Source organism: Geotrypetes seraphini, chromosome 5, assembly GCF_902459505.1.
Source record: "Geotrypetes seraphini chromosome 5, aGeoSer1.1, whole genome shotgun sequence".
NCBI classification, from domain to species: Eukaryota; Metazoa; Chordata; class Amphibia; order Gymnophiona; family Dermophiidae; genus Geotrypetes; species Geotrypetes seraphini.
The window spans coordinates 3,454,038-3,467,060 of NC_047088.1; the positions used below are offsets into that span (position 1 = coordinate 3,454,038).

A 13,023-nucleotide genomic window follows, 5' to 3' on the forward strand; every position below is an offset into this window, starting at 1 on the left:
GCGTCTAGGCATTGTAGCATTTTCCTGTGGTCTACCAGGTCAAATGCTGAACTCATATCAAATTGCATAACCAATGCATTGAGGCCCCTGCTAAACAGTAGGTGCAGGTTGTCTAAAATAGCTGCAATTACTGTCTCTGTACTGAATAAAGGTCTGAAACCGGATTGGGTTTCGTGTAGAAGAGAGAACTGATTAAGATAGTCCATCAGTTGGCTATGTACTAGTCCTTCCATGATTTTTACAATAAATGGAATGGATGCTACTGGTCTGTAGTTGGTTATTAGGGCTGAGGATTCTTTGCGATTTTTTAGAATTGGGGTTATTATGTGACCATTATTACAGAGGAACTTCCCATTTTTTAAGTTGTGGGCCAGGTATTGTAGCAGCGATAGTTTGAATTGTAATGGTGCCGCTTTCATAATTTCATAACTTATGTGCGCAACAGAAGTCTGACTATGGCGGTATAGAAAAATAAAGTTATTATTATTATTATTATTAAGAGTGAGACATAGGTGTGATTATATGTGATGATCTTAAGTTGGCCAAACAGGTTGAAAAGGGGACGGCAAAAGCTGAAAGGATGCTAGGGTGCATAGGGAGAGGTATGGCCAGTAGGAAAAAGGAGGTATTGATGCCCCTGTATGAGACTTTGGTGAGACCTCATTTAGAATATTGTGTACAATTCTGTAGACCGCACCTTCAAAAAGATATAATAAGGATGGAGTCAGTCCAGAGAAAGGCTACTAAAATGATGTGTGGTCTTCGACATGAGGAGTATGGGGACAGACTTAAAGATCGCAGTTTGTATACTTTGGAAGAAAAGCAGGAGAGGGGAGTTATGATTGAGATGTTTAAATACCTATGTGATGTAAATGTGCATGAGTCGAGTCTCTTTCATTTGAAAGGAAGCTCTAGAATGAGAGGGCATAGGATGCTTTTTTTACAGAAAGGGTGGTAGATGCGTGGAACAGTCTCCCGGAAGAGGTGGTAGAGACAGTCTGTGTCTGAATTCAAGAAAGCCTGGGATAGGCACGTGGGATCTTTTAGAGAGAGGAAGAGATAATGGTTAATAATAATTCTCTATAATGAAACCCTAAGTGCGCATGTGCACTTAGGATGGCGTTTGCATCCGTGCGAGTGATCCAGTGGTTAATCAGGTCCCAATGGACCCAGCAGTCGTTGAGTCTGTGGCGGTGGGGAAAGGAGCCAAACCCGGAATGAAGGGAGAAAGCCTACTGCTGGACAGGAGGAGCAGGGAAGAGGTGAACCTGGAAGGAAGGAAGAAGGCCTACTGCTGGATAGGGGGATCAGGGAAGAGGTGTTGCTGGATAGGGGGGGAGGTAAAAGGAGGGGAGAAGGCCTACTGCTGGACAGGGGGAACAGGCAAGGGGTGGTGGTGGAAAGCCGAGGAAAGAGAGAGACAGAAAGAAAGACAAACAGCGACCAAGGAGAGAGAGAGACAGAAAGAAAGACAGACAAAAAGTGGCCAAGGAGAGAGAGAAAGAAAGAAAGACATGCAGACACATCTATTCTAGCACCCATTAATGTAAAGGGTTTAAAGATTAGTAATAATAAAAATTTATTTTCTTGTATACCATCCCACCAGCAGTTCTAGGCAGTTCACAACAGAAGAACTGAAACATTTCAGCAGAAAATACAATTTCAAAAACACTCTATTAAATACATCGATCAAATGCAGCATTAGTTAAAATACAGTTTCAGACACATTACAATTGATTAAAACAAAGGTTAAAAATAATTGAAATAAAAACACCATCGTAAATATAATTAAAAGAATCAACATTTTTGTTTATCAAATAGGTAAGTTATGGGCAGACTGGATGGCCAATTTGTCCTTTATCTGCCATCATGTTTCTATATGATAGACTGGAAATTCTCAGAAATGGTGCAAGAAAGTTCCAAATTATCCCATGAGATATTTGGTGGTTGATGTCATGGCATTCCTTCAAGTCTGAACCTAAACAAGGATCTCACACTGAATTTCCTTGACAGACAATGTGCAGCCCTTTTCTGTTTCTGGGGGAATGTTCAGGGGGCATCATTACATCCCAGTTCAGATGTAGGGCATTTTCTCCAGGAGTCAACCATATGAACTCTCTTTTTAGACCAGGACTTTTATTTATTTATTTTATTTCCTAACAAACAGATCCTACCAAGTAACTAGCAACGGAAATTACTCCAACCCATGGGAAAACCCATCAGGGGTGCCCCAAGGCTCCCCTCTATCACCCACATTATTCAACATCTACCTCGCATCCTTAGGTCACCTACTACAAAAATTAAACTTAAAACACTATATATACGCAGACGATATATCCATCCTAATCCCCTTAAATGACATCACAAATGAAACTATAGATAACCTTCTCACACACAATGATAGAAATTGAAAAATGGACCACCAGCTTCAAACTAGAACTAAACATAGAGAAAACAAAAGTCTTTTTGGCAAGCCCCAACAACAAAATAACGAAAACATCGTTAAAAATAAACGGCCATGAATATCCAATCGTTAAAACCATAAAAATACTGGGCATCACTCTAGATACTCACTTAACCATGACTGACCACACAAACCTACTGGTGAAGAAATGCTTTTACATGCTGTGGAAGCTAAGAACTATTAAAAAATACTTTGACACAACATCATTCAGATTACTGGCGCAGTCGCTGATCCTATCTACCCTAGATTACTGCAACATCGCCTACCTGGGCATCCCAAAAAAAGCAGTACAAAAATTAAGATTAGTGCAAAACAGTTCACTTGATCTTCGGACTGAGAAAAAAAGACCATATTAGCCCCTATTACAAGAAATTACACTAGCTACCTGTGGAGGCGTGAATACTGTTCAAATTTGCTTGTATCTGCTTCAAGCAAGTCTGGGGCCTAGCACCTTCCTACCTGCAAACACACTCACTCTACACAACCCCACACGTACAACCAGAAACAAAAACATATTTGCATACCCAAAGATCACAGGCTGCAAATACAAATCCTTCCTAGACAGAACCTTCATGTTCCAAGCAAACGGACAGCAATCCTGGCTGGGAAACCACATAAATAAAGCCAGGCAAACCTATAACACATTCCGAAAATCAATTAAAACCGTTCTATTTGACAAATTCCTTGCTTAATGAGATCACCTCTCTCATTTTTTTTTTCCACCTTATAACCCCATTGTATTATGTAACATCTTTCTTCTCTCATGTATTCTTCACCATGTTTCTCTAATTCTTGATGTAACTTCCTTCTTCTTGCATTTTGTAATTCGCTGATTGTCCAGCCTTCTTTCTATGTGAACCGCCTAGAAGTCAGTTTGACTATGGCGGTATAGAAAAATAAAGTTGTTATTATTATTATTATTATTTTTTAAATTTCTATACCATCTAAGTCCTAGGCGTTCATAATACTTGAAAGCAGTACAAAAGAAAGACAAACCATCAAAATTTAAATTCACTGTTAATCTTCGATCAGAACAAGTCAGACCCTATAAAAAAGCATTAACAAACAATTGTGTTTTGAAGAGTTTTCTGAAATTTCCTCTGTCAGCATATTTCCTTAACTGTCCTACCAGCGAACTCCAAAATTTTACCCCAGCACAACAAAAGGTTAGAATTCCATGCTATTTGAGCCTCTCCAGGGCACACTGAAAATTATTTTCTTGCTAGTTATTTATAAGTTATATGTACAGTACTGCCAATGTAAGCACACGGAGGCAAGTTTGCGAACTTAATTGTCAGACCTCATATAAATAAAAAAAGTTTTTACTGTGTGTTTTTGCTTCCAGTGCACTCTTTTCAAGGCTTCTCTTTGCCTCCCTTATTAGCAATTTGCATTTGACTTGCCATTCCTTGTGCTTTTTACAATTGTTTTCAGTCAGATCCTTCTTCCACTTTCTGAAGGATTCTTTTTTAACTGTAATAGCTTCTTTCACCTCACTCATTAACCATGCTGGCTGCCATTTGGGCTTCCTTCCTCCTTTTTTAATGCATGGAATATACCTAGTCTGGGCTTCCAGGATGGTATTTTTGAATAACATCCATGCCTGATGTAAATTTTTGACTTTTGCAGCTGCTTTTTACCATTCTCATGTTATCATAGTCTCCTTTTTTAAAGTTAAATGTTGTTGTACAGTATTGGATTTCCTGTGTGAACTTATTCCAGGCATTATCATGTTATGATCACTGTTATCAAGCGGCCCCAGCACCATTACCTCCCGTGCCAATTCATGAACTCCAGTAAGAACTAGGTCTAGAATTGCTTCTCCTCTTGTTGGTTCTCCATAAAGCAGATCTTGATTTTTCAAGGAATTTTATCTCCCTAGCATGCCCAGTCAATATCAGAGTAGTTGAAATCACCCATTATTATTGTGTTACCCAGTTTGTTCGCCTCCCTAATTTCTGATAACATTTCAGCATCTGTCCGTTCATCCTGGTTAGGTGGACGGTAGTAGACTCCCATCACTAGCCATTTTTCCTTTATACATGGAATTTCTACCCATAGAGATTCCAAGGTGTGTTTTGGCTCCTGTAGAATTTTCAGTCCATTCGATTCAAGGTCCGCCTTAACATATAACATTATGCCTCCACCAATTCGATCCACCTTATCACTGTGATTATAGTTTATACCATGGTATGACAGTGTCCCATTAATTATCTTGCTTCCACCAAGTCTCAGAGATGCCTATTATATCTATCTTTTCATTTAGAGCGTTATATTGTAACTCTTTCATCTTGTTTCTTAGGCTTCTGGCATTTGCAAAGAGTCATTTCAAACAATGTTTAAGAACATAAAAATAGCCTTACTGGGTCAGACCAAAGGTCCATCATGCCCAGTAGCCTGTTCTTATGGTGACCAATCCAGGTCCCTAGTACCTGGCCAAAACCCAAAGAGTAGCAACATTCCATGCTACTGATCTAGGGAAAGCAGTGGCTTGCCTCATATCTTTCTTAATAACAGACTATTGACTTTTTCTCCAGGAAATTGTCCAAACCCTTCTTAAAACCAGCTACGCTATCTGCTCTTACCACAATTTCTGTTTACAGTTTGCACAACAGTTGGCATGGATAATTTGCAATCTTTAAAATTAGCCTGCTCTGTACTTAAAGAAACCTAGTCTAATGAAGCCTGTATTGCAATCTTGCTATCGGGATGCACTGTCTTCCCTTTTATGGTGATATCTTTTAAGAATACCCTGTTCAGAACCTTGCTCTTTTGAGCAACTCTCGGCCTTCCCTTGGTTTCTAGTTTAAAAGCTGCTCTATCTGCTTTTTAAATGTTGATGCCAGCAGCCTGGTTCTACCCTGGTTAAGGTGGAGCCTATCTTTATCTTTATCTTTTAGGCTCCCCTTTCCCAGAATGGTGCCCAGTTCCTAACAAATCTAAAACCCTCCTCCCTGCACCAACGCTGCATCCATGCATTGAGACACTGAAGCTCTGCCTATCTCTTGGGTTCCTGCGCATAGAACAGAGAACACTTCTAAAATGCTACCCTAAAGGTTCTGGATTTTAACTTCCTACCTAAGGGCCTAAATTTGGCTTCAAGAACCTCTCTACCACATTTCCCTATGTCATTGGTACCCACATGTACCAAGACAGCTGTCTCCTCCCTAGTATTGTCTAAAATCTTATCTAGGTGACGTGTAGGATCTGCCACCTTCACACCAGGCAGGCAAATGACCAAGCGATCCTCATGTCCACCAGCTACCAAGCTATCTATATGCCTAATTATTGAATCTCCCACTATAATGTCTGTCCTAACCCGTCCCTCCTGGGCAGAAGCCCTAGAGACACATTCTTGATGTGAGAGGACATTGAATTCCCTAGTGGGCAGATCTTGGCTACATGATTGCATTCTACTTTACTAGGTGATGCTCTCCTTTAAGAAGTCCTCCTTCTGAGGCTGCCAGACTAAAGGTGGGACTTCTCTACAACGTCCCTTTAGATTTCCTCTATGTACCTTTCTTTCTCCGTCAGTTTCTCCAAGTCTGCTACTCTAGCCTCAAGAGATCGGACCTGTTCCCTGAGTGCTAGGAGCTCTTTGCACCAAGCACACACATAAGACCTCTCACCAACTGGAAGTTAATCAAACATATGACAATCAGTGCAAAAGACTGGATAGTCCTTATCTTGCTGCTGGACTGCTGCCTGCATCTTAATATTGGTGATTTCTTTGTTAAGTTGCTAAGGGAGTTGGAATATGTTAGGCTACGATAATGTTTCATTTTTATTATTATTATTATGCAAATGGGCTCTTCAATATTGAAATGAGCCCTCTAGTGGATTTTTTAAAAATGCTGAGCCATTTTTAAAAAGCGGTGTCAGCTTAAGCAGCTAAAAAAAGTGACTGATCCAGGGATGCTGGTCAGTGTCAGAGACTGCTAGAAACCTGTGTTGTGATGCAGCAGGAGAGATGCCCAATCTCTCTGATGCATCACAACACCCCTCTAAAACCCCAGCCGCAGGAGAGATGCCCACTCTCTCCTGCTGCCCCGTGACTAAACCCGACCCGACTGCCCTGGGCAGCAGGAGAGATGCTCACTCTCTCCTGCTGTAAATAAAAAAATAGTTTTAAAAAATCCTGACCAGAACGCCCCCCCGCGGCGGGAGAGATGCCCACACTCTCTCACTGTCAAGTAACCCCTCCACACACACACAGCGGGAGAGATGCCCATTCTCTCCCGCTGGCAAGTAAACTCGCTGCCCCCTCCCCCCTTACCTTCAAGTTGAAGAGGTTAACATGACCCGCTCCTGCCAGCATCCTGCGTCATCTAAGGGATCTGGGAATGGACCAGGGTTGGGGCCTGAGGCTCTGATTGGCCCAGGTTGTATAAGGCCCTTCCCATTGGAGTGTGGGCATCTCTCCCGCTGAAGGGGGTAGGTTACTTGACAGCAGGAGAATGTGGGCATCTCTCCCGCTGCAGGGGGGTCAGTTAGATCACGGCAGTTCAGCGGGAGAGTGCAATCATCACTCGCTGTTTTTGTTTTGGGGCTGTTGTTTTTTACAGCGGCGTTGACAGCAGCATTTGTTCTGTGCATGTGCCCATCAGCGATGGGCATATGCAAATTATGAAATCTTTGCTGCTGTCCACCGGGTGGGCTCAAACTCTATCTAGTGTACCTGGGGCAATGAGGGAATTAAGTGACTTACCCAGGGTCACAAGGAGCAGTGTGGGATTTGCACCCACGACCTCAGACTCCAACCACTGTGCCACACACTCCCCACAATATTAGCTGTGCTTTATTCTGATACTATAGCAATTTTAAAATAACCCCTTGAAATGCTAACCATGCACACTAACAGACACTTTCTATACTAAAACTGTCTTGCAAAGAGAGCAAAATACTTTCAATAAAATAAGTCCCTGAGCTTATCTTTTTAGCTTTAGGATTTCCTTTTATTTCTTTAAAAATGTATTACTCGCATACATCCAACAATTCTGAGCGAGTTACAATAAAACATGCATATTTATTTTAAAATTTTCTTCTCTGCTTAGTGCCTAAGCAGCTTACAAAGTAAACATACACAGTCATGTATGTATAGACATAGTCAATAATAACATTTTCCTACCAAATCCTCTCAACTCATCCCACTTCTGCTAAAACTAGCACATAGCTAATAAAACTTAGATAAAACACCGCTACCTAATAATAAGCTTTCACAAACAAATAGGTTTTTAGTTGCTTTCTAAAAGACATCTTATCTTTGCATAATCTCAGATAACCCATTTCAGAGGGCCTGCTACAGAAATTAAATTAAAACAATATCACAACTCACATTGTGGTGCTTTTGAAACCGGGGCGGGACCCTACCTTGTCCAGTTCCTAGCGGCCTATCTCCCTTCTTAACGCTGAGGCTAAATTCTTCGCTAAAATTTTGGCTAACCGGATGGCCCGTATTCTCCCTGATCTTATAGCTGACCCTCAGGTAGGCTTTGTCCACCACCGAAGGGTAGCGCGCAACGTTCGGCTCATCTTAACCTCTTTGGAATACGTGGCTTCTAGCCAGACACCTTCCCTGTTGGTTAGCTTTGATGCAGAGAAGGCCTTCGATAGGGTCTCCTGGACCTTCTTGTTTGCCACACTCCACCGTTATAGCTTTGATGGATTTTTTTTTACGCTATATCCGCCCTCTACGCCTCTCCTATGGCGGCTATTTGGGTTAATAGGCTGCTCTCGGACCCTTTGAAATACAGCAGGGTACTAGGCAGGGCTGTCCCTTATCCCCCCTTCTGTTTGTACTTACCTTAGATCCTCTCGTACGAGATATCTTGCACAACCCTGATATCAGTTGGGTGACCATCGGTACAGTAGAATTCAAATTGTTGAAGTTTGCAGATGATCTCTTGGTCCATCTTACCCATCCTGTTGCGGCCTTGCCTGCTCTCTTGATGGTGATGGCTGAGTATGGGGACTTTTCTGGGTTTTGGCTGAATCTTCATAAGTTTTTGGCCCTTCCTACGCTCCCACAGGTTCGCGATGCTTGGCCGGAAATTTTCCCATTGAAATGGGCGGATGGGGCTTTCCGATATTTGGGTATCCAACTGACTCCCTCTGTTTCTTCTCTCAAACAGGCTAACTTGCAATTGCTTTTTGATACTACTCGCCAACGCCTTGATAATTGGAAGTTTTTCCCCCTTTCGATACAAGTCGCATTCATCTCTTTAATATGGTTATTTTTCCAAAATGGCTTTATGTCCTGCAAGTGCTGCCTATTTGTCTCTTGCGGAAGGATCTTCATAGGTTGTATCAGCTCTTATCTCGATTTATTTGGGGGACTCGGAAGCCCTGCATGGCTTTCCGTTACCTGCTGGGGGGTCTTGGTCGCGAGGCGGTATGGGTATTCCTGATATTCAAAAATATAATCATGCTTGTTTACTTCGTTACTTGGGGGATTGGATCCTGGAACAACAAGATTATACCTGTTTTGATTATGAATTGGCTTTCTATTCCCTTGGAATTTGTCTTCTTTGCTACATGCTCATCGCTCATCCCTCCCCTTTCACTTGCGCTCTAGCCTTTTACTGGGCTCTTTACACGATAGTTGGAGGCTTTTGGTATTCAGCTGGGGGGGGGAGTCCGGGGGTGTCTGATTTATTACCTATACAAGGGAATCTTCAGTTTTTGCCCGGTCGCTCTTCTGCCCCCATTGAACACTGAGCCCAGTTGGGTTTGACTGTGTTGGAGCATGTCCTCACTTCAGAGGGTACTCTTCCCCCATGGCGTACTTTTCAACACCACAACGGGATTCAGGCAGCTGATTTTTTTGCACATTTACAATTGGGTCATTATGTACTCGCGTTATCGGGGCCTACAGCTGGGTTTAGGGAATAAGCTTCATGCTTTCTTCGGTCAATTTGAGGAGGAGGGCCTGTCGGTTTCAGTGTTACATCGGGCGTTGTGCTCTCTTGCTCTGCCTCGGTTGTGGGAGTCCTTATTCACTCGTTGAGCTCCTGAGCTGGGCCTCGGTCCGGCGGATCTCGACATGGATTGCCTTATTAAATGTATCCCAACCTTTTCGGTTTCGGCTGAACTCAGGGAATGTCAATTTTGGGTGCTTCATCGCACATATTTTACGAGGGTCCAGTTGTTTCATTCTGGTCTCGCAGAGTCCACACAGTGTGAGAAATGTATGGGTGCTCCTAAGTCCTTTTTCCATGCTTTCAGGAGTTGTCCTGCAGTCCAGGCTTTCTGGAGACAAGTGGGTCGCTATTTAGAACTTCTGGGTCATTCTATCCCTCTTACTCCGGTGGAGTTTCTCTTGGATAAATATGAGGCTTTTCGCTTTCCCCTGGGTGTTGGCCGGCTGTTCTTGCGCAAGGCTGGATTGGTAGCTAAGAAAATCATTTTGGGGAAGTGGGTTTTGGATCGCACTCCTTCTTATTGGGCTAGGCGTAACCGCTTGCATGCTTTGATGTTGCTTGAGAGGGGTCAGGTGCGTCATTCCTTGCGCCAATTTAAGTTTGGTTTTTTTTGCAGGTCTGGGGTTCTTATATATACTCCTTGTCTCATAGAGCCAGTAGTACTTTTTTGGTATGGCGGTATATAAGAATAAATAATTATTTTTATTTGTAGTAGTATTATTAGTATCATTTTTAATACCTTACCGGTTTAGTTTGACTTGAGTGGTGACAGGTTGGTGGCTTTGGGATAGCCTTTCCCTTGCTTGATCAACCTTTTTTTGTTTTGTTTTTATTTCCTTTGGTTTGCGCTTTCTTTGGTGTTTTTTTGGTTTTAGAGGGTGGGAGTCTTTGGGAGGGAGGTCCTAAGGTATTGTCTTTCAGGCTCATCTGAGTCCAGGACCCTGAATGTTTTGTTTTCGCTTTGGTCAAGGTTAGACCTCAGTTTGGTTGGTTGGGATGCATGTTCTTTCTATGATAATATGCTGCTGGTTTCTCTTCTTGTATCTGCCATGGGCTTGATACGCCCCCCTTTTTCTTGTTGCCTTTTCTGGCAGCCATTGCTGTATTTGTATACTTTGGTTTCTTGTTTGTGGGTTGGGGGGTTGGGTGGGGGGTGGGTTCTTGGGACCGAGGGATCTTTGTTGTATGGTTTCTTGTACAGAAAAACAAATTATATCATGGACTACATCATAAACATGAAATTCTTCCTAACTCGGTCATTTACCAAAAACCATTTCTGAGAAAGCAAAGTTTAACCTTTTTCCTAAATTGAAGTAAACTAGAAGTACTCCTTATATCCAGTGGCAATGCATTCCATAATGTTACTCCCTGCACAGTTAATAAAGCATGAAAAATGCCTGCTAACTTCACTGGTTTAATGGAAGGAACCTCTAGACAGATCGTAGTGCACGAAGAGGATGATACATCTGCAAAAGGGAACTAAGCATTCTATCATTCAGCAACTTAAAAATTAAGCAATGGGTAGCCAATGAAGGTCACACAAAATGGGTGTAATGTGGTTGAACTTCGAAGTACCTAAGTTTAAAAGCAATTTCCCAGCAAAGTCTTACCAGTGAAGATCTCTGTGTCTCTGGAAGTCCACTCACTGCACCTCTTCTATAGCACCTCATTTCTATAGCACTGTACACATTATGTGGTGATATTTTCTCTATCCCTAGTGGGCTCTCAATCTGAGGTGTGTGTGTGTGTGGGGGGGGGGGGGGTTGTACCTGGGTCAAGGGAGCAGCAGTGGGAATTGAACCCAGTTCCCCAGGATTGCAGCTCAGTGCACTAACCATTAGCTGCTTCTCCATGCCAAAGCCTGTGCTGTCAGGATGATGGTTATGATGTTTTAGTCTAAGACCAGCCTCCTTGGTTCATAGTCATTCGTACGCGAGACTTCAGCATGCCGACCATTCGGCGCAAGACACCAGCGCGCCGCCTAAAAAGTGACTTTTAAAGAGCTCTGACACGGGATGTGAGTGGGGAACCCCCCCCAGTTTACTTCATACTCTTCGTGCTGCCGTTGGGGGGGTTAGGGGAGGTTGGAACCCTCCATTATAGAGTAAACTTAACTTTTTCCCGATTTCTCTATAATGGGGGGGGTTGCACCCCTCACACTTCCCCAATGGCAGCGCGAACAATCTGAAGTAAAGTGGGGGGGTTCCCCCCCACACCCCCTGTCGGAGCTCTTTAAAAGTCACTTTTTAGGTGGCGTGCTGCGCCAAATTGTTGGCACTGCAATGTCAGCGCGCTGAAGTCTCGCGCGCTTTTGTCCCATCACCGCCTCCTCAGAGATTTGCAAGACTTTAGCATGCTGTTTAATCTATATGTTCATCAAACATCATCTTGACACTGCCTCTTCTCAAAATTAATTAAGTTTAGCATTCATTTTATACATTGGTTTGCACATAAAGCTTAACTTGCACCAAGTTCTGTATGTGTGACTCCCATATGGTTTGTTAGGAACAAGATTATTTCCTTGTAATTCTCCTGTAATTCTAGAACTCGGAGCAGTCACCCAGTCCACCTGCCTATTTTTTTAGAAACACTTTTTCTGGTTTTGCCTGATTAAACTGTTATATAATCAAGAAGAACCCTACAGAAAGCTCTGATGACATTTCAACACAAGTAGCAATCATTTCACTCTGTTGGACAGTAATTTTTGGGAGTCCCCTCTCCCTCCTTCCTGCCCTAACCTTTGTTCCTCTCTTCCCTGTCACTTCATTCTTTCTTCTCTTGCAGGAGTTTGTGATGGGTCCTGGCCGTGGAGTCTCCTATGGCGTGGCAATGACAGCAGATATTATGCATCACCAGCCTACAAACTCTATGGCACGACTAGGCTACGGGCAACAAGCTGTGGGTCTTTATGCACAGAACCAGCCACTACCAGCAGGTTAGTAAGATAATCTGTCAGGAGCCTTATTTCAAGTGCATGAGAAAATCAGTCTGCTGAAGGAGGAGGAGGAGGCAGATAGAAACCTTCCTATCCGATATTACAAGCATAGGATTCTCTTTGCAGTAAAAGTTTATGTTGTGTAGCATTTCCCCTTTCGAAATGAACCTTTCGAAATAGACCAGATCTTCAGTGGCTTGTTAAGGAGAGTTCTTGCTCCTCCTCCTAACTTCTGCACTTCCTATTCCAACAAGAGCTTGTATTGGCAAGTACATTCTGGCTATAACTAAAGGGGTTAATTGCAGAACTGAAATATATACTTGAATATAAACCATAAAGCAAGATAACATTCACCCCCCCCCCCTTTTTAGAGAAAAATATTGACTTGAATATAAACTGATGGTTTATATTCAAGTAGCGGGGCAGGAGCGATCCCTCCCTTCCCTTAGGTGTCTTATCTGCCTGCTCTGCAGCCAACCAGCTAGTCTATTCCCCCCCCCCCCAGTCCTAGTCCTATCACAGCTCTACCTTACTGCCTTAGTGGTCTAGTGGTGAGGGAAGCTAGGGCTGGAGCAAGGTCCCTCCCTCCTTTCCTAAAGTGACCTTTGTGTTGGCCAGTGGCATACCTGGGGGGGGGGGCAGGGGGGAGGTCCACCCCAGGTGCACACCCCAAGGGGGTGCACAGGAGACAGCTGAACGGGGAC

The 13,023-nt window shown here is 43.1% G+C and overlaps 1 protein-coding gene across 1 annotated transcript in view; it reads left to right on the forward strand.

The window, feature by feature from the left end:
• Nucleotides 1-13,023, forward strand: part of MED12 (mediator complex subunit 12) — a 708,291-nt gene that overhangs the window by 587,510 nt on the left and 107,758 nt on the right. The window contains exon 37 of the mRNA XM_033943934.1: nt 12,169-12,319. Within this exon, the coding sequence (XP_033799825.1) occupies nt 12,169-12,319 (151 nt within the window). The remainder of the gene's footprint in view (nt 1-12,168; nt 12,320-13,023) is intronic.